Genomic DNA, 22,485 nt, shown 5'->3' on the forward strand with positions numbered 1-22,485 from the left:
AGGCGTCTGCAATAAATATAACCTCACGCCTGTTTGCAAGGAGGAAGTGGGCTGCTGTTGCAGATTTCTTGATGTCACAGAGTCGGAGCAGACGGGGTAGCTGCCCCGTGGCGGCAGGTCGTGCGCGGGCGGCCGGGTGTGCGTTCTGTGCCAGGGTACGCCAGGACAGGCCAGTCGCTCGCACCCGGACACCGCCACCTCCCCCCTCCACCTCCACTCCCCCCGAGGAACTAAAGCGTTAACAAACCGGGGTCTGTCAGCATCCCCCTGCACCCGTCCCCACCCTCTCACACCCTCCGCATCTCGCCACTTCTCTTTCCTTCTGTTTGATACGGTTGCTATGTCAAGAGCAGAGACACAGAGCGCGAGGAAGCTTCTGCGGTGACTTGAGAGTGGAATTCACGTTGACGGTAACATGGGAGACATCGAGGAGAACGGTACGTAACGACTCCCAACCGGCGGAGGTCTGTAACCCGGGTCTTGTGGACTAAGGTCTTCCGTGTTGGCTACAATATGAAGCAATGGCAGCCGCTTAGAGGAGGGGGTTTTTTTGTTCAGACAGTAGGTTCACATCTCCATTTAGGTCAGTGTCGACCACATCCTGTGACATTTGTGCCTTGCTCGAAGATGTGTGTTGAACATCCAGGCCTCTGAAAGAGGTTGGTGCTTGCGGCAAACATGGTTTTATGCTTCTTTCTGTTAATTGTTCAACGTCTCACATCTCTGTTCGGCAGGCTGACTAATAGGGGGTTTTTTTTAATACCAGATTTCCTCTCCCTGATTTTATTTGGGTGGAGGAGTTTGGGATTTATGGAGGGGGTGGGGGAAGATTTTGGGGAAAGTTTAGGGTTTCCAACCGCGATTAAATGTACTATTCCCGGAGGTTTCATCACATGACTTGCCCCTTCCCCCCCCCCCCCCCCCCCCCCCCCCCCCATTCCACCATGTTCCAGCCATTAGTCGGCCAACACATCCACCTTTGTGCCTTACTAGACCAATTGGAAAGTGAAGTGATTCATTATCCAAGTGGATGATACTTGGCAGGCGGCCGGGCAGCCTCCCTCCTCCAAACCACTCTCAATATTTTTATCGCTTTTAAAAGAAAAATGTCCAAAGACAATAACAAAACAAGCTAGCTTCTTCGATGTCCCGATGTCTTATCTCCAGGGTCGCACACAGCAGTGTCTACAATTCCTGGAGACTCCAGGCCAAGCCTGGAGGGGTTGGCAACCCAAGGAAAGGGAGGCTGGTAGACTGGGGTTGGGTTGGTGGGAAGCCAGGGGCTGAGTGGCGTTGATTGGAGAGGGAGGGGTTGGGGTGTGAGAAGGACATCCCATTAAGCTGCCCTTTCGGTGTGTGTCCATTCCGTGACTCTTGAAGCCACCAGTTGCCACTTTACTAACAGCCAAATACTTGCATGGGTTTCTTCCCCCCCGGCCATCATTTTGTGGCTTTCTCGCCCTCTATGGTCCCCCTACTTTCCCCAGTCACGCTAGGCCTGGAGTGGAAGCCCGCGACATTGTGTAGATGGGGAACAGTCAAAGGGAGATCAGTCTCTTTGACCTTTGATCTCTCTCTCTCTCTCTCACACACAGAGTCCACACCTATCTGAGGCAGTGTAAGGCCTCAGGCCTGGTCGATCACAGGCAAAAAAAACCTGCCTTTTTCTGTGGTGTCCTGTTGCAACCTCTTCTTCCAGCATCATTTAACTAATTAGTGGCCGTCAAATGATGCACTGTAGAAGACTCTGGATCATAGGGGACACGGGTCTTCTTATAGGAGTGGCCAGTGGTGATGAACCTAAAGGAATATCAGTCTTTAACATACAGAAAGCGTCGTGAAAGCTGTGTGTAACCTCTACACCTGAGCAAGAGCAACTCATTACCATAGAGTCTCTACAGTGCAGAAAGAGGCCATTCAGCCCATCGAGCTTGCACCACAACAATCCTACCCAGGCCCTATCCCCATAACCCCACATATTTACCCTGCTAATCCCCCTGACATGAAGGGGCAATTTAGCGTGGCCAATCCACCTAACCCGCACATCTTTGGGCTGTGGGAGGAAACTGGAGCACCCGGAGGAAACCCACGCAGACACGGGGAGAATGTGCAAACTCCGCACAGAGAGTGACCCAAGCCGGGAATCGAACCCGGGCCCCTGGTGTTGTGAGGCAGCAGTGCTAACCGCTGTGCCACCGTGCCGCCCTGCCAGCAAGATGATTCTGTTTGAATCAATGTTAGCCATGATGTGGAGATGCCGGCGTTGGACTGGGGTAAACACAGTAAGAAGTCTCACAACTTTAACCTGGTGTTGTGAGACTTCTTACTGATTCAATGTTAACAGGGCTACGGTGGAAAAGCAGGAGAATGGCACGAAGTCATGATGCTCATTTGGAGACCTGGTGTAGACATGATGGGCCGAATAGCCTCCTCCTGCACTGGAACATGATTCTGTTAAAGCCTGAGGATCGAACCTCGGCCTTTCCAGGTCCAGGAGTGGATCAATAACCTTGGCTCAGATAAACCATTTGTCACTCGTGGAGGGAGCGGGGCAGGAGGCACTGGGGAAACAAAAAGAGAAAATGCTGGAAAATCTCAGCAGGCCTGGCAGCATCCGTAAGGAGAGAAAAGAGCTGACGTTTCGAGTCCAGACGACCCTTTGTCAAAGCTAAAAGGCAGAGAAAGTGGGAGATATTTATACTGCAGGGGGAGGGAATGAAAGATAGCCACAGAAACCAGGGGAAAGGCTGCTAATGGCAGCCCATAGAGAGAATAAAGGGTGTGAATGGCCAAACGGCAGAGAAGCTGTAAGCTGTGACAGATGGAGATGTTGGGGGGAGGGGCGGGGAAAATGGGACAGAGGTAGAATGTAGAAAAGGGGAAGCGGGGGGGAGAAAAGATAAGGGAAGGGGGATGAAGTAGGGGGAAAGAGCGGGGGGAGGGGGAAGAAAAATGAAGAAAGACCATAAAGAAATAAAAGGTAGAGAACAGCAAAAAATTAAATAAAATAGCATGAAAACAATGGGGTGGAGGTGGGGTAGAGCGAATCATCTGAAGTTGTTGAATTCGATGTTGAGACCGGAAGGCTGTAAAGTGCCGAGCCGGAAGATGAGATGCTGTTCCTCCAGTTTGTGTTGAGCTTCACTGGAACATTGCAGCAGGCCAAGGACAGACATGTGGGCATGGGAGCGGGATCGTGTGTTAAAATGGCAGCAACCGGAAGGTCAGGGTCCTGATTGCGCACAGACCGGAGATGCTCAGCAAAGCGAGGGGCTGGGGAATATTGAAGTCCGGTGGTTTGCAGTCACATTTTCTCAAAGAGTTTGACCCCCTCATCAGTTGTGTAAAGGAGAGGGCAGTGGAACAAAAAGCATTTCTGTCAATTCCGATACCGGGTTATGTTGTGTAAGGGTCGGACACATACACTTGATTACTTGGTTTGATTTATTATTGTCACATGTATTGGGATACAGAGAAAAGTATTGTTTCTTGCGCGCTATAGAGACAAAGCATACCGTTCATAGAGTACATAGGGGAGAAGGGAAGGAGAGGGTGCAGTCCCAGCTTGAGACGAAGGAAAGGAGAGGTGTGGAACTGAGTGAATTAGTATAACTCTAAATATATTAGAGAAATACTCGGGGGAGGTGTAGTATAAGGATCTGGCACACATAGAGTTAATGTGGGACTTAGTACAGTTTTGCTCACACAGTGATGCAAGGGAGCACATGCCCCATAACTATCTGTCAGTGTGGTGTTGGACTGGGCTGTGTGTACCACCAAATATGGACACAGCTCCTAACTTGGATCCTTTACCAGAAATATTTACAAATACTTCAAATAGTCAATAAAGGATTGCAGTTACTCTGCACACCAAATTTCCCCTGGCCCACCTAACTGTAATGAGCAACACACAACAGGCTATCTGTATATTCAACATCACAGGAGTCTACAGGGCTTAAAACTTATCACAGTTAATGGCAGGCTTGATAGATCCTTCCGCTAGACTTTGGAACTTCCCAAATATCTTCATCAACCCTTTTGGATTGAGCTGTTGCCCATCTCTCTGAACTCTTCCGCACATCCTTAAAGGTGGATTATGTTAATGTGAGAGCTTGTCCCCAAGGGGGAGGCAGTAACGTTATGGTATTGTCACAAGAGTAACAATAATCCAGTGACCCTGGTTTAATACTCTGGGACCCAGGTTCTTTTTCTTAATATATATTCATTTGTGGGACACAGGTGTCGCTGGCTAGGCCAGCATTTATTGCCCATTCCTAGTTGCCCTTGAGAAAGTGGTGGTGAGCTGCCTTCTTGAATCGCTGCAGTCCATGTGGGTTGACCCACAATGCCGTTAGAGAGGGAATTCCAGGATTTTGACCCAGCGACTGCAAAGGAATGGCGATATATTTCCAAGTCAGGATGGCGAGTGGCTTGGAGGGGAACTTGTAGGTGGGGGTGTTCCCATGTATCTGCTGCCCTTGTCCTTCTAGATGGAAGTGGTTGTGGGTTTGGAAGGTGCTGTCTAAGGATCTTTGGTGAATTGCTGCAGTGCATCCTGTAGATGGTACACACTGCTGCTACTGAGCGTCGGTGGTGGAGGGAGTGAATGTTTGTGGATGGGGTGCCAATCAAGCGGGGCTGCTTTGTCCTGGATGGTGTTGAGCTTCTTGAGTGTTGTTGGAGCCGCACCCATCCAGGCAAGTGGGGAGTGTTCCATCACACTCCTGACTTGTGCCTTGTAGATGGTGGACAGGCTTTGGGAAGTCAGGAGGTGAGTTACTCACCACAGGATTCCCAGCCTCTGACCTGCTCTTGCAGCCACTGTGTTTATGTGTTGAGTCCGGTTGAGTTTCTGGTCAATGGTAACCCTAAGGATGTTGAGAGTGGGGGATTCAATGATGGTAACACCACAGCAGATGGTGAAATTTGAATTCAATAAAAATCTGGAATTAAACCATTATCGGTTTTGGGAAAACCCATCTGGTTCACTAAGTGAAGGAAATCTGCTGTCTTTACCCGGTCTGGCCTATATGTGACTCCAGAGCCACAGCAACGTGGGGTTGACTCTTAAATGACCTCTGGAATGGGCAACAAATGCTGACCCAGCCAGCGACACCCACATTCCATGAACAAATATTAAAAAATTAAAACTGCAGACTTTAGTTCCCAGCTCTTTACACGGAACATTTTAATGTGGATATTTATTTTGTCCATTCCATTAATCCAGTCCCCTCCTCTCCTCGGGACATTCTGGCTCCGTGTGTGAGTTTATACGGTGACATTTACAGGATGCAGGATCTGGGTAGGTTTTCTCTGGCCTAACACAGGATAAAGTCAAGGCCAATTGATTTGTTTCAGGAGACCAGCGTGTTCCAACCAATTCGACAGGACCAGAACTCGGAGACCCCCTCAAACCAACGCAGTACACCACATATGTATTTAATTGTTGCGTTGCCTTTTCTTTTATTCTTCACCTTGGCCCTGGGTGCCTTAAGGCGAAGTCTAAAAGAAAAATTAAATCTGTAATCGTGTTAATAATATAATCATAATCTATCCACACCACATTCATATCCCATATTTATTTAAATAGAGATTTCCGAGGCACAGGTTGCTAAATTAAGAAAGAGAGGGTCTAGAATTTCTTAATATTGTGCCAGGGATTAATTAGGTGCCGTATTTTAAAACTACATCAGGTGTAAAGTAAATCAAAGCAGAGTTAATTCCCACATATATTGGGTTTATTTCTTAGAGAGTGGTTCGTGTTTGGAATTCTACACTCCAGAGAGAGAAGGAGTAAGAGGGGAGAGATACACAAGGGTCCAGAGGGAAAATTTCTTTACACAGTGTGGTGAGTGTCTGGAACAAGCTGCCAGAGGTAGTAGTAGAGGCGGGTACAATTTTATCTTTTAAAAAGCATTTAGATAGTTACATGGGTAAGATGGGTTTAGAGGGATATGGGCCAAACACGGGCAATTGGGATTAGCTTAGGGGTTTAAAAAAAAAAGGGCGGCATGGACAAGTTGGGCCAAAGGGCCTGTTTCCATGCTGTAAACCTCTATGATTCTATGACAACCAGCTAACTCCTAACCGGGAATTGAATTCAGACCTTTCCTTTTTGATTTGATTTGATTTATTATTGTCACATGTATTAACATACAGTGAAAAGTATTGTTTCTTGCATGCTATACAAACAGAGCATACCGTTCATAGAGAAGGAAAGGAGAGAGTGTAGAATGTAGTGTTACAGTCACAGCTAGAGTGTCGAGAAAGATCAACTTAATGCAAGGTAGGTCCATTCAAAAGTCTGACGGCAGCAGGAAAGAAGCTGTTCTTGAGTCGGTTGGTCCGTGACCTCAGACTTTTGTATCTTTTTCCTGACGGAAGAAGGTGGAAGAGAGAATGTCCGGGGTGCATGGCGTCCTTAATTATTCTGGCCACTTTTCCGAGGCAGTAGGAAGTGTAGACAGAGTCAATGGATGGGAGGCTGGTTTGCGTGTTGGAAACACAGCCCTTTGTAGTTTCTGGTCCTTTTGGTCTGGTATGTTCTGAATAAACCTGCTCCACTGTCTTCATTTGGAAAATTCTTCCAAGTGTTAATGGTGGATTGGGCACTTTGGACAAGACTGTATCACCAGAGGAAAAGCTTAATCTCGCAGGGCAGGACACCAGGGGAATGGACGAGTCCCATCTTCCCCCTTGATTCTGCCCGTGTGTCTTCAACCTCCGAGCTCCAACTCCTCAGGAATCTTTCCCAACTCAATATGTTTAGTGAAAGGGATTTAGATCCATCCTGATTTATTAAGGGAGGGAGAGAAATCCAATCAAACTGAAATTGGCACAGTGGTTAGCACCGCTGCCTCACAGCGCCAGGGACCCGGGTTCAATTCCCAGCTTGGGTCACTGTCTGTGCGGAGTTTGTACATTCTCCCCGTGTCTGCGTGGGTTTCCTCCGGGTGCTCCGGTTTCCTCCCACATTCTGAAAGACGTGCTGGTTAGGGTGCATTGACCCGAACAGGTGCTGGAGTGTGGCGACTAGGAGAATTTCACAGTAACTTCATTGCAGTGTTAATGTAAGCCTTACTTGTGACTAATAAATAAACTTTATTCACCCACATTGATAGCTGTGCTTCCGGTAACTGGACCTTAAGATCTGGGACACCCTCCCAGACCTCTCTACCTCTTTCTGCCTTATGGAGCTCCTTAAACCTATTGCCTCGACCAGGTTTTTGATCCAAATGTGTCTCTCTTTAGGCACAGGACAAGGGCACCAGGCCCTGTTCTGTGGGCTTTGTGCCATTTTATTCTACCTCGATAAGCGATAAAGTTGTGATAAAAACAAAAGTTGTTTGATGTTTTCCTCGGGAGTTTGAGGGAGCAGCTGGGGGCACTTTCTCTGGCTTTAGAGAGAGAGAGAGAGAAAGCACGAAGAAAGGAAGGGAAGTCATTGGCCTCAAAATGAAAGTTATTGGAACTGCAGCGGGGTTGATTGGAGGTCCAGTGGAGAATCAAATCACTCAGGGAATGTTGGGGTTGTACTGGGAGCTTTGATGCAGGGGTGAAAGGAAGAAATTGTGGGAACAAGATTAATTTCTTTTCTTCGTTAAAGTGACTGACAGGCAACTTCTTGATTTGTTCATGGGATGTGGGCGTAACTCTCGAGGTTGGCATCTGTCGTCCCGCTCTAATCGCCCTAAGAGAAGATGATGGAAGACCTTTAACTCCGACAGCTGCTGTCACCGTGATGTTGCTTGGACAGTGCTGGAATTTCTGGACTCTGTGATGACAGAGGGACAGGGGGAGATATATATATACATGTGCCCAAGTCTGGTTGGTATGTGACTTGGCAGGAGGCCTGAGAGGTAATAATGTTCCCATGATCCTGCTCTTTGTCCTTCTCACTGGTGGAGGTCGCAGCCCTTGGGAGGAGGTGTCCGAGTAACCTTGGCGAGTTGCCGCAGTGCGACCTGTAGATGGTACACTCTGCAGCTACCGTGCACTCACCGGCAGTCGGTGGGGGGGGCGGTTGGAAGTACGATTGAGCGGCAGGGGACACTGACTGAGTGAGTGGCTCTATCCTGAGTGGGTATTGAGCTGCCTCTGTCTCATTGCAGCCAGGCAAACCTTTGGTGAGTATTCCCGTACCCTCCGCAGACAAACTCGCTGCTCACTATTATCACGTGGCAAGATGCCTGAGAATTAAATGCCACGTGAATTATTTTCATTGAATGGATTGGAACTGAGCAATAATTATAAATCTAAGTTGCCCAAGGGGGAAACTGAGTGAATCAGACTTGGCACTCGCTGTCCAAGATGGGCCGAATGGCCTCTTTCTGCATGGTAGGATTCTATGGATCTGCCCGTTGCAGGGTGGGGGAGGTCAGGTGAATTGGAAAATGAGAGTTCGATCTGATCCTCTCCATTTCTGAGGTGGTGGAATGCTGTGTGGGGAAGCACGGTTAAGTTAATATATCTGTTCTGACCTTTCCCAGATATGTCACATTCTGCTTATTACTGAAGAGAATTACATATGACAATTTTCGACTTGCACTCATCAGGACAAATCCAGGAATACCAAATTTCAAATGATCCCAACAATATACAGGGGACAAAGGATGCTGATTGCTTGATAAGTTGAGCCTGGCCGGAGAAAGCAACAGGGAATGAGTTCTAGGTTCTCTAGGCTCCTAGATAACTAAAAAATGTTGCAAGGCTTGGACATATCCCTTTTGTTTGCAGAGAATGGCAACGTTGTCCATTTGGTATTCTTGCATTTGTCCTATTGAGTGCAAAATGAAAAGCTTCGACAATGTCTGCCTTTTCTGCGATATTCAAGTTCTGTAACACCAAGCGATTGTTTGTAAATGTGATCGAGGTACTCAAGATCCTGAGGGCTCCGGACAGGGTAAATAAAGAGAAACTGTTCCCCCTCAAGAGAACATCAAGCACGAGGCGGGCACAATGGTTAGCACTGCTGCCTCACAGGGCCAGGGACCCGGGTTCAATTCCAGCGTAGGGTCACTGTCTGTGTGGAGTTTGTACCTTCTCCCCGTGCCTGCGTGAGTTTCCTCCAGGTGCTCCGGTTTCCTCCCACAGTCCAAAGATGTGCTGGTTAGGTGGATTGGCCATGCTAAATTGCCCCTTAGAGTCTCAAGATATGCAGGTTAGGTAGGTTAGCCATGGTAAATGTGTGGGGTTAAAGGGATAGGGTGGGGGGATGGGCCTGTGTAAGATGCTCTATCAGAGAGTTGGCGCAGTCAGATGGGCTGAATAGCTTCCTTCTGCACGGTACAGATTCTGTTTGATGGAGAGGATGCTGATTCTAAGTAACGGGCGAGAGGAGTAGGCGTGATGTGAGCAAAATCGTTCCACCCAGAGGGTGGTTGGAATCTGGAATGAAAATCCTGAGAGGGTGGTGGAGGCAAGTCAAATCGAGGGGAATTGGATTGCAAGAGTGTGCAAGTTTACGGGGAGGAGGCAAGCGGGATGGGGTGAGGTCGAATGGCCACCTTCTGTACTGTAAAGATTTTGTGATGTTGTTTGATCGTAAAACAATGACAATATTTCATGGGGGTTGAGCATGCTGAATATTGGCGCCAGGTGGAGAGGGGACGGAAAGGACGCGATTTGGGCTTTTTGTGAAGAAACAAATGTCTGAGGTGGTTTCTTCCGTAAGGGAGCGGACCTTTTCAAAATGTACCTGGGGTCCTTGGATACAATCCCATCCTCCACTGGCTGCGTCAACAAATGTATCCGACAATGTGGGACATCTGCTGAGTCAAAGCCATTTTTAAAGTTTATTTATTTAAAAGGTTATTCATTAGTCACAAGTAAGGCTTACATTAACACTGCAATGAAGTTACTGTGAAATTCCCCTAGTTGCCACACTCTGGCGCCTGTTCGGGTCAATGCACCCTAACTAGCACGTCGTTCAGACTGTGGGAGGAAACCGGAGCACCCGGAGGAAACTCACGTAGACACGGGGAGAACGTACAGACTCCGCACAGACAGTGACCCAAAGCCGGGAATCGAACCTGGGTCCCTGGCGCTGTGAGGCAGCAGTGCTAACCACTGTGCCACCGAGCTGCCTCATACGCACCGACCCTCAGTAAAAGCAGAGAGTCACTGATTTTAGTGTTCATCTCCTCCTCACAGACTAAAAACTTTCGTCATGAACATTACAGTTATTTGTGGAGTCCTCTGCCGCACCCTGAACAAATCAGGTTTCACGCACTATTTCAGAAATAAAAGCATAGTAGTACCAACAAATGGACATGGGAATGTGAATGGACAGAGGTTCTTCCTACTGGTAACGAGAGAGAGAGAGATAGAGTTTACATATTAAAGGTGATTAAAGAAGCAATATGTCTACTGTTAGATGTGATTCTGTGATTGGGCAGCAATTGTTGAACAACCCTGACTGCGCCAATAGGTACACTAACAACCAGTTTGTGATAATAGCAATGTAGCTTGTTTGTACTTGCTAGGAGTGACATTCATACTGAAGGGTCAATTCTCTGCTGGTAAAAGAAATATGGGGCTGCACAGTAGCTCAGTGGTTAGCACTGCTGTCTCACAGCGCCAGGGACCCAGATTCAATTCTGGCCTCGGGTGACTGTGTGGAGTCTGCACATTCTCCCTGTGTCTGCGAGGGTTTCCTCCGGGTGCTCCGGTTTCCTCTCACAGATGTGCAGGTTAGGTGGACTAGCCATGCAAAATTGCCCCTTAGTGTCAGGGGAATTAATTAGCAGGGTAAATACATGGGTTACGGGGATAGGGCCTGGGTTGGATATTTATCAGTGCAGGCTTGATGGGCTGAATGGCAGCCTTCTGCACTGTAGGGATTCTATGATTCAATATTCAAGTCTTGTGCCTCTCTAGAATTACCCAGGAGCCTATAGTTCCCTGTTGCTTTCTCCATGGCAACACCTCGACCAATCAGAGTTGACTTGCCAACCAATCAGCACCCTTTTATCCTGCGGTATGAATTGCTGTGATTATTTGAAATTCGGCATTCTTGTGTCGCCCTGTCTGATGAGTACAAGATGAAAAACTTCAACGACATGTCACTGCCATATCCGAGTTCCGTCCTACCAAGCAACTGTTTGTGATTAAAATGGCATTGGGTGGGGGTGGGGAGAGGGTGGATAACACAACAGGGAGAGCAGAAAGGGGCAGCCTCAACAGCAATAGAATCAAGTTCAGTAATCCTCAATCTCAATGAGTTGGCTGAAATGTAAGGAGGGTGCGGGAGCGAGCAAAGAGTGGGATTAGACATGAGGAGTATAGAATCCTACAGTGCAGAAGGAGGCCATTTGGCCCATCGAGTCTGCACCAACCTCAATCCCACCCAGACCCTATCTCCATAACCCCATGTATTTACCCTGCTAACTCTCCCTGACACGAAGGGGCAATTTAGCGTGGCCAATCCACCTAACCCGCACATCTTTGGACTGTGGGAGGAAACCGGAGCACCCGGAGGAAACCCACGCAGACACGGGGAGAATGTGCAAACTCCACATAGACAGACACCTGAGGCTGGAATTGAACTCAGGTCCGTGGTGTTGTGAGGCAGCAGTGCTAACCACTGTGCCACCGTGCTGAGTAGTATGGAGAGCAATGCCAGCACAGACTTTGGTGGGCTGAATGGTCCGTGCTGTCGCATTCTCTGGCTGCAGGCCGCAGTACAGTGAGTGGAGGGATGGGCCACTGTTGTGTACAGACGGGCAAAGGCCTGCGTGAGGCACAGCCACCCTCATTCACGGGACTGGTGGAGATGGGCAGAAGAGGTGCAAAGATGGCTGGAAGGGGTGCAGAGATGGGCAGAAGGGATGCAGAGATGGGTGGAAGGGGTACAGAGATGGGCGGAAGGGGTACAGAGATGGGCGGAAGGGGTGCAGAGATGGGCGGAAGGGGTGCAGAGATGGGCGGAAGGGGTGCAGAGATGGGCGGAAGGGGTGCAGAGATGGGCGGAAGGGGTGCAGAGCACAAGAGCCAGGCTTCTCTTCCTGAGGGGGGAGATGGGATTCAATTCTGGCACTCGCTCATGGAAATCAAGTGGGAGAGGGGTGGATGGGAGGAGGGGAGGAAAGGGAGAGTGGGGTAATTGAGCAAGCTGTCTACAACGCTGAGGTTTTGTTTTTAACTCTCTGACAGCTCAAAGGGTGAGATCAGTGCGGTTCTGTGCTGAATGGAGCAGTGAGGGCTTGGGTTTAAAAGCCAAGTTATGTTGGATAAACTGATCTCAGTCAGAGCTCTGGCCATAATTAGCTTCAGTGCCGTAATGAGTGGTGGGGGGTGGGGGAGGCAGAAAGGGAACTGATTCAGGGCGGCACAGTGGTTAGCACTGCTGCCTCACAGATCCAGGTTCAATTCCAGCCCCAGGTCACTGTCTGCATGTTCTCCCTGTGTCTGCGTGGGTTTCCCCCGGATGCTCTGGTTTCCTCCCACAGTCCAAAGATGTGTAGGTTAGGTGGATTGGCCATGGGGAATTTCCCCTTCGTGTCCAAAGATGTGTAGGTTAGATGGATTGGCCATGGGGAATTTCCCCTTCGTGTCAGGGCAGCGAGCAGGGTAAATACATGGACTTACGGGGCTGGGGTTGGGGGATAGAGCCTCGGTCAGATTGTCACCTTGATGGGCCAAACGGCCTCCTTCTGCACCGTAGGGATTCTCTGATTTATTGCTCTGAAGTCACCCCCTGAGAGAAAATGGGTTGGGGCATGGAAGGGATTGGGTTTGGGGGGGCGGTGGGGAGGGGAGCGTGGGGCTGGAGGAGATGTGTGAGGTCTGCAATGCCTTCTGCTGCCAAATAGCCGGCCCACACCCGCGGTACGAGAGCTCAGCCTGGCCTAAGTTAAGTGGAACTAGGGACAGAAACAACGAAAAAGGAAGCTGGTCATGAAGCGAAACGTCAAGAAAGAATGGTCAGCTGACCTGACCGGAATGGACAGGAAACGGTTAGTGAAAGGGTTGGAGGTTTATCCTGGTACATGGCTACTGGGACTGGTGCCAGAGAGAGAAATCTGATCAGTGTGGAACAACCAGACTAGGGCAGATTCAGTCAGGAAGGGGGACTCCTAAGAACATCTTAAAGGAGGAGACAGGCCAAGGGGATTGGGGAGGGAAAATGGAAGCACGACTCCATTCCCTTCATCCAACCATGGGTGGCCGTGCCTTCAGCTGTCAAGGCCCCAAGCTCTGGAATTCCCTCCCCAATCCTCTCGGCCTCTCGCCTCCTTTCAGACTCTCTTCGGAATCCACTTTCCTGGCTGAATCTGCATTAGTGTCCCCTTGGGCGGCCAGATTTGCTCTAATTATGGTCTCACAAAGGGCCTTGGGCTTTTTCTTTAAAACCACATATAAAAGCATCACACAAACACAAGTAGCTGTTTAAAAAAAAGGGGAATTTGTAGATTCAGCTCAGGGGAGACTGTCCCAAATCGAATTCCCCTTTAATGCATTGAGGCACGAAGCCTGAAGCTGGCCTGCTATGAGTGTGGCCTAGTCAGGGGACATGGCCAATTGGACTCAGTAAGAAGTCTCACAACACCAGGTTAAAGTCCAACAGGGTTTATTTGGTAGGACAAGCCACGAGCTTTCGGAGCGCTGCTCCTTCATCAGGTGAGTGGGATTTCAGTTCACAAACAGGGCATATAAAGACACAAACTCAATTTACAAAATAATGGTTGGAATGCGAGTCTTTACAGGTAATCAAGTCTTAAAGGTACAGACAATGTGAGTGGAGAGAGGGTTAAGCACAGGTTAAAGAGATGTGTATTGTCTCCAGACAGGACAGTTAGTGAGATTTTGCAAGCCCAGGCAAGTCGTGGGGGTTACAGATAGTGTGACATGAACCCAAGATCCCAGTTGAGGCCGTCCTCATGTGTGCGGAACTTGGCTATCAGTCTCTGCTCAGCGATTCTGCGTTGTCGTGTGTCGTGAAGGCCGCCTTGGAAAACGCTTACCCGAAGATCAGAGGCCGAATGCCCGTGACCGCTGAAGTGTTCTCCGACTGGAAGGGAACACTCCTGCCTGGTGATTGTCGAGCGGTGTTCATTCATCCATTGTCGTAGTGTCTGCATGGTCACCCCAATGTACCATGCCTCGGGACATCCTTTCCTGCAGCGTATCAGGTAGACAACATTGGCCAAGTCACATGAGTATGTACTGTGTACCTGGTGGATGGTGTTCTCACGTGAGATGATGGCATCCATGTCGATGATCCGGCACGTCTTGCAGAGGTTGCTGTGGCAGGGTTGTGTGGTGCCGTGGTCACTCTTCTCCTGAAAGCTGGGTAGTTTACTGCGGACAATGGTCTGTTTGAGGTTGTGCGATTGTTTGAAGGCAAGAAGTGGAGGTGTGGGGTTGGCCTTGGCAAGATGTTCATCTTCATCGATGACATGTTGAAGGCTCCGGAGAAGTAGTCGCAGCTTCTTTGCTCCGGGGAGGTATTGGACGACAAAGGGTACTCTGACCGCCGTGCCCCGTGTTTGTCTTCTGAGGAGGTCTGTGCGGTTTTTCACTGCGGCGCGTCAGAACTGAGTTGAGCACCATATCCTGTTCTTACAAGGGCGTCTTTCAGCGTCTGTAGGTGTCTGTTGCGATCCCCCTCATCTGAGCAGATCCTGTGTATACGGAGGGCTTATCCATAGGGGATTGCTTCTTTGACGTGTTTAGGGTGGTTTATGTCACACTATCTGTGACCCCCATGACTTGCCTGGGCTTGCAAAATCTCACCAACTGTCCTGGCTGGAGACAATACACATCTCTTTAACCTGTGCTTAACCCTCTCTCCACTCACATTGTCTGTACCTTTAAGACTTGATTACCTGTAAAGACTCGCATTCCAACCATTATCTTGTAATTGAGTTTGTGTCTGTACATATATGTCTATATGTATCTATAAGGACACACTTGGAATGCTGTGTACAGTTCTGGTCACCCTATTATAGAAAGGATATTATTAAATTAGAAAGAGGGCAGAAAAGATTGACTAGGATGCTACAGGGACTTAATGGTTTGAGTTATAAGGATGGGCTGGATAGACTGGAACTTTTTTCTCTGGAGCGTAGGAGGCTGAGGGGTGATCTTATAGAGGTCTATAAAATAATGAGGGGCATAGATCAGCTAGATAGTCAATATCTTTTCCCAAAGGTAGGGGAGTCTAAAACACGAGGGCATAGGTTTAAGGTGAGAGGGGAGAGATACAAAAGTGTCCAGATGGGCAATTTTTTCACACAGAGGGTGGTGAGTGTCTGGAACAAGCTGCCAGAGGTAGTAGTAGAGGCGGGTACAATTTTGTCTTTAAAAAGCATTTAGAAAGTTACAAGGGTAAGATGGGTATAGAGGGATATGGGCCAAATGCGGGCCATTGGGACTAGCTTAGGGGTTTAAAAAAAGGGCAGCATGGACAAGTTGGGCCGAAGGGCCTGTTTCCATGCTGTAAACCACTAAATGCCCTGTTTGTGAACCAAACTCTTCACTCACCTGATGAAGGGGCAGTGCTCCAAAAGCTCGTGCCACCAAATAAACCTGTTGGACTTTAACCTGGTGTTGTGAGACTTCTTACTGTGCCTACCCCAGTCCAATGCCAGCAACTCCACATCATCTCCCACCTGCACACAGATATATAGGGCTGTACTCTAGGACTGAATGTATACAAACCAGTCAGGCTGAATATGTACAGATCCAAAGTAAAGTTTATTTGTTAGTCACAAGTAGGCTTACATTAACACTGCAATGAAGTTACTGTGAAAATCTCCGAGTCGCCACACTCCGGCGCCTGTTCGGGTAAACTGAGGGAGAATTTAGCATGGCCAATTCACCTAGTAAGAAGTCTCACAACACCAGGTTGAAGTCCAACAGGTATATTTGGTAGCAAAATCCACTCGCTTTCGGAGCGCTGCTCCTTCGTCAGGTAAGTCAGGTAAATTCACCTAACCAGCACATCTTTTGGACTGTGGGAGGAAACCGGAGCACCCAGAGGAAACCCACGCAGACACAGGGAGAATGTGCAAACTCCATACAGACAGTGACTCAAGCTGGGAATCAAACCCAGGTCCCTGGTGCTGTGAGGCAGCAGTGCTAACCACTGTGCTACCGTGCTGCTCAGAAAATACTTATACGTTGGGGTTGAATGTATACAGATCTATAGGACTTTTACAGTAGGGTTTAATGTATACTGATCTATAGGACTCTTACAGCAGGGTTTAATGTATACAGATCTATAGGACTCTTACAGCAGGGTTTAATGTATACAGATCTATAGGACTCTTACAGCAGGGTTTAATGTATACAGATCTATAGGACTCTTACCGCAGGGTTTAATGTATACAGATCTATAGGACTCTTACAGCAGGGTTTAATGTATTCAGATCTATAGGACTCTTACAGCAGGGTTTAATGTATACAGATCTATAGGACTCTTACAGCAGGGTTTAATGTATACAGATCTATAGGACTCTTACAGCGGGGTTTAATGTATACAGATCTATAGGACTCTTACAGCGGGGTTTAATGTATACAGATCTATAGGACTCTTACAGCGGGGTTTAATGTATACAGATCTATAGGACTCTTACAGCAGGGTTTAATGTATACAGATCTATAGGACTCTTACAGCGGGGTTTAATGTATACAGATCTATAGGACTCTTACAGCGGGGTTTAATGTATACAGATCTATAGGACTCTTACAGCGGGGTTTAATGTATACAGATCTATAGGACTCTTACAGCAGGGTTTAATGTACACACGGTTAAAGTCGGGATTGCACAATTGCTGATCTCTGTAAATTGTCTTGAAACATAATTGACACAATGAGCGGAAAGATCACAGAGGGAGAATTACCCCCGACAGAGCCTGACCTCTGAGAGCGAGTGACGTCTACATTAGCTGACCCGATGGGGAGAGAGCGAGGGGGGGTGGGGGGAAGGGTTAGAGAGTGAATCCTCCAACAGCTGATCTTTCAGCCTGTGGGAAGTGGTGGGAATTCACCCTCTGTACATTCACCCCGTGTTGAAATCTTTTATAAATCTACAGTCCAGCAGGAAGCCGAAGCGAGGGATTGTGAAGCAGGCTGGCAAACAGATCTGCAAGCCTGACAGCGTCAATTTATTCTTCTCAGAAATGAAAAGGGGAAGTGTGGCTGAACAGGGGTGAATCACTTGTGATATGACACTTCAGTAAAAACAAGCAATGCAGCTTGAATTTCTACTCTCCCTCCCCTCTGTCCTCTCCACTCCTGAAGTTGCCAAGTCCCACTGAGTGTCCATTAAGTGATCCGTCCACACCGTATGTGGGGCTACAGCCAGGGCAGGGCTGATCGATCAGCGCAACGTCACATCCACACTCTCTTTCAAAGCATAAAAAGCTCGCATGGAAGTTCAGCAGGCAATAGGGAAGGCAAATAGAATGTTGCTCTTTATTTCAAAGGGAATGGAGTTTAAAAAGAGAAGTCTTGCTCAAACTATACAAGGCACCACACCTAGAATACTGCGAACAGTTTTGGTCCCCTTATCTAAGGCATTGGAGGCAGTCCAGAGAAGTTTCACTTGGTTGATCCTGGGTATGGAGGGATTTTCTTATGAGGCGAGATTGAGTAGGTTGGGCCTGTACTCATTGGGGTTTAGAAGAATGAGAGGCGACCTTATTAAGACATCTCAGATTCTCAGGGGGATTTGACAGGGTAGATGCTGAGAGGCTGTTTCCCCTTGTGGGAGAGTCTAGGACCAGGGGGCATCATCTCAGAGTAAAGGGTCGCCCATTTAAGACAGAGATGAAGAGGAATTTCTTCTCTTAGAGGGTAGTAGATCTATGAAATTCTTCACCACAGAGGGCTGGGTTAGGTACGTTCAAGGCTGAGATTTTTAATCAGTAAGGGAATCGAGGGTTATGGGGATAAGGTGGGAAAGTGGAGTTGAGGATTATCACATCAGATCATCATGATGTCATTGAATAGTGGAGCAGACTCGATGGGCCGAATGGCCTACTTCTGCTGTTACGTCTTGTGGTCATATTTTGCAGTAACATCGACTGGGTTACACCGAGGGAGAAAGGGGGGGGGGGAAATCTCATGGGGGTTGGGGGTCCCAGAAGCCCACCAGCAGCTTAGTTGGTCTTCACATGAAAGTCTAGCCTCTTCTTTCATCACACCCTTACCCCTTCACCCTTGTTTCATCGCATTCTTGTCCCTGCCCCCTCAGAGAGTCGTGTGGGAGCATTGGGAATATGCACAGGCCTATTAGGCTGTATCCTGAACACTCCTAGCCAATCAACCATGTGGGGCTAGAACTCAGAGCCTTCTGTTTCTGAGGCAGGAGTGTGGAGCCACTGAGCCACACCACCTCCCTGGACAGTTTCAATATCAGGCGGCAATTCAGGAGGGAAATTGCGACCAAACCCCACTCTGCCCATGCCCAACGTCTCTGCTCTTTGGCCTTTGGACAGAGACTCCCAGCTCCTTTCCCCCAGTCACCGCAGGAGTTAATCATAGAATCCCTACTCTACAGAAGTTCAAGTTTAAAAAAAGTAAAGTATATTTATTCGTCACAAGTAAGGCTTACTGTTCTGTAAGGCTTCCGCTGCAATGAAGTTACTGTGAAATTCCCCTAGTTGCCACACCCCAGAGCCTGTTCAGGTCAATGCACCCTAACCAGCACGTCTTTCATAATGTGGGAGGAAACCGGAGCACCCGGAGGAAACCCACGCAGACACGGGGAGAATGTGCAAACTCCACGCAGACAGTGAGCCAAGCCGGGAATCGAACCTGGGTTCTTGGCGCTGTGAGGCAGCAGTGCTAGCCACTGTGCCACCGTGCCGCCCCGGGAAGAAGGGGGCCATTCAGCCCTTTGAACCTGCACCGACAACAATCCCACCCAGTCCCTAACCCCTTAACCCATGTTTTTACGTTGGCAATCCCCCGACACTAAGGGGCAATTTAGCATGGCCAATCCACCTAACCTGCACATCTTTGGATACGAAGGGGCAATTTAGCATGGCCAATCCACCTAATCTGCACATCTTTGGACTGAGTTGGTGCCTTCAGGAGAGAATATGGTGGTAGTGGTGGGGGAGAACAGGGAATGAACTGAAATAGTGTTTGGAGAGGAGGAGGAATGAATGGAATGCGAGTCGGTATGTTCGAGGGAGCAGCTTGGGGAGGCGTGTGTTTACCTCTGACTGACTGGGTTGTGTTTTAAATACCAGGGTTAGGATGTCCTTGGCTGAAATTAAATTGGTTAATCACTGACAGAACCATTTTTTTAAAGGGGTGTGAGGCCTGGTAGCTGCATATCCAACTGCTGTGCAAAGTGGTGGTGGAAAGGTCCCTCTCTGTCTCTCTCTCTGTGTGCACAGACAGCCTACTGCATCAGAGCAATGAATCTCTATTACACCGAGTCCCAGTGGTCAGTCTCCACACCCTGGAGGTGGGTCGGGGTCTGGGGGGGTGTGTTCTAACTTACAGTCTTAGTTCTGGGCCCTATCTTTCTATTGAGAGCCTAATATTGATCCACTCTCCCCCTCTATACCCTGAAACAAATCGCTTACAGCTCCATGGGGTCTGTCCGTTCTGCTTCATATATTAGTGGGCTCTTTGGCAATATGAGGCATCGCAGCTGGACTCAGTTCTCAGTTCATGGGAGCCAGCATTAAACCAGACACGGAGTAACCATTGCTTTTCTCGTTCTCCCCTACACTCTCCTCTTTACCTCGCACAGTACCCCCAGAGTGCAGAAGGAGGCCATTTGGCCCATCAATACTGCACCGACAACAATCCTACCCAGGCCCTATCCCCGTAACCCCACATATTTACCCTGTTAATCCCCCCCACACTAAGAGGCAATTTATCATGGCCAATCCACCTAACCTGCACATCTTTGGACACTAAGGGGCAATTTAGCATGGCCAATCCACCTGACCTGCACATCTTTGAACACTAAGGGGCAATTTAGCATGGCCAATCCACCTAACCTGCACATCTTTTGGACACTAAGGGGCAATTTAGCATGGCCAATCCACCTAACCTGCACATCTTTTGGACACCAAGGGGCAATTTAGCATGGCCAATCCACCTAACCCACACAGCTTTGGTCTGTGGGAGGAAACCGGAGCACCCGGAGGAAACCCACGCAGACACGAGGAGAACGTGCAGACTCCACACAGACAGTGACCCAAGCTGGGAGTCGAACCCGGGTCCCTGGCGCTGTGAGGCAGCAGTGCTAACCACTGTGCCGCCCCTGACACTTCTTCAGTACCTCGGCTATGTGCCCCTCACTGCCTCAGGCAGGTTATCCCAGTATCGGAGCCATTTCTGATTGGCACGGGTTAGGATATGAACCTGGTCAGCATGGCTTAGAGCACAGATCCCCACATTTTATTTTACGGTGCCCACCCTTCAGAGGTACATGTCACATGTGTTTGGTCCGTCTTCTAAGACACTGCATGTTATGGTTGAGTGCCAGAAAAGCAGAATTTCCAGCCTGGGTAGAAAGGATAATGTTTTCCATTTGCTACGTTGTACTTGTTTCTTCCCCGTGTTAACGTAGAAACATAGAAGATAGGAGCAGAAGGAGGCCATTCGGCCCTTCGAGCTTGCTCCGCCATTCATCACTATCATGGCTGCTCGTCCAACTCAATAGCCTAATCCTGCTTTCTCCCCATAACCTTTGACCCCATTCGCCCCCAAGTGCTATATCCAGCCGCCTCTTGAATACATTCAATGTTTTGGCATCAACTCCTTCCTGTGGTAATGAATTCCACAGACTCTCCGGGTGAAGAAATGTCTCCCCATCTCCGTCCTAAATGGACTACCCTGAATCCTCAGACTGTGACCCCTGGTTCTGGACTCCCGCACCATCGGGAACATCCTCCCTGCATCTACCCTGTCTAGTCCTGTTAGAATTTTATAAGTCTCTGTGAGATTCCCCCCTCATTCGTCTGAACTCCAGCGAAAACAATCCTAACCGAGTCAATCTCTCCTCATATAATCCTTGGAATCAGCCTGGTAAACCTTAGCTGCACTCCGTTGAGAGCAAGAACATCCTTCCTCAGAAAAGGAGACCAAAATTGCACACAATACTCTAGGTGTGGCCTCACCAAGGCCCTGTATAATTGCAACAACACATCCCTGCTCCTGTACTCGAAACCTCTCACAATGAAGGCCAACATACCATTTGCCTTTTTTACCGCCTGCTGCACCTGCATGCTTATCTTCAGCGACTGGTGCACAAGGACACCCAGGTCGCACTGCACACTCCCCTCTCCCAATTTACAGCCATTCAGGTAGTAATCTGCCGCCTTGTTTTTGCTTCCAAAGTGAATAACCCCACATTTATCCAAATTATACTGCATCTGCCATTGATTAGCCCACTCACCAAACCTGTCTAACAACCACAACCATTTGTTCGCAATCATTGAACACCAAATATTAGACTAGAGCCTGTGAACTGTGGCCAATGACACTTTGGTAATCTTAGAGTATGACAGACAAAGCTTCAAAAGCCTTTACAGTCTTCACAATGTGGCATTGTGGCACAGTGGTTAGCACTGCTGCCTCACAGTGGGTTCAATTCCGGCCTCAGGTCACTGACTGTGTGGAGTTTGCACGTTCTCCCTGTGTCCGCATGGGTTTCCTCCAGGTGCTCTGGTTTCTTCCCACAGTCCAAAGATTTTGATTTGATTTATTATTGTCACATGTATTAGTATACAGTGAAAAGTGTTGTTCCTTGCATACTATACAAAGCATACCGTTCATAGAGAAGGAAAGGAGAGGGTGCAGAATGCAGTGTTACAGTCATAGCTAGGGTGTAGAGAAAGATCAATTTAATTGTGCAGGTTAGGTGGATTAGCCATGCTAAATTGCCCCTTAGTGTCCAAAAATGACTAGGTTAGGGGGATTAGCTATGCTAAATTGCCCCTTAGTGTCCAAAGATGAGTAGGTTAGGGGGATTAGCTATGCTAAATTGCCCCTTAGTGTCCAAAGATGACTAGGTTAGGGGGATTAGCAGGGTAAATACATGAGGTTACGAGGATAGGGTGGGAGTGGGCCTGGGCACAATGCTCTGTTGGAGAGTCAGTGCAGACTTGATGGGTCGAAGGGCCTCCTTCTGCACTGTAGGGATTCTAATCTATGAAACCTCCCCTCCCCCACCCCCACCATAACAATGACACGCCTCCTCAGTAAGGAGTCTAACCACACCAGGTTAAAGTCCAACAGGTTTATTTGGTAGCAAACGCCACTGGCTTTCGGAGCGCTGCTCCTTCGTCAGGTGAATGGGAGATCTGCTCATAAACAGCAAACAGGGCATATAAAGACACAAACTCAATTTACAGAATAATGAATCGAGTCTTATTCTGCAAATTGAGTTGTGTCTTTATATGCCCTGTTTGCTGTTTATGAGCAGATCTCCCACTCCACCTGACGAAGGAGCAGCGCTCCGAAAGCTTGTGTGGCATTTGCTACCAAATAAACCTGTTGGACTTTAAC

At 48.5% G+C, this 22,485-nt stretch overlaps 1 protein-coding gene across 3 annotated transcripts in view; it reads left to right on the forward strand.

Annotated features, from left to right (window-relative positions):
• Positions 1–22,485, forward strand: part of gmip (GEM interacting protein) — a 94,003-nt gene that overhangs the window by 6,129 nt on the left and 65,389 nt on the right. The window contains exon 1 of one of the 3 annotated variants that reach the window (XM_078235114.1): positions 100–437. The exons of 1 other annotated variant lie outside the window; for it this stretch is intronic. In XM_078235114.1, coding sequence (XP_078091240.1) covers positions 416–437 — 22 coding nt within the window. In that variant the 5' untranslated portion in view covers positions 100–415. Of the gene's footprint in view, positions 1–99; positions 438–8,072; positions 8,127–22,485 lie in introns of those variants that run through there. One more of the 3 variants, XM_078235115.1, reaches the window with a different exon arrangement.

Source organism: Mustelus asterias, chromosome 19 (genome assembly GCF_964213995.1).
Source record: "Mustelus asterias chromosome 19, sMusAst1.hap1.1, whole genome shotgun sequence".
Taxonomy (NCBI): domain Eukaryota; kingdom Metazoa; phylum Chordata; class Chondrichthyes; order Carcharhiniformes; family Triakidae; genus Mustelus; species Mustelus asterias.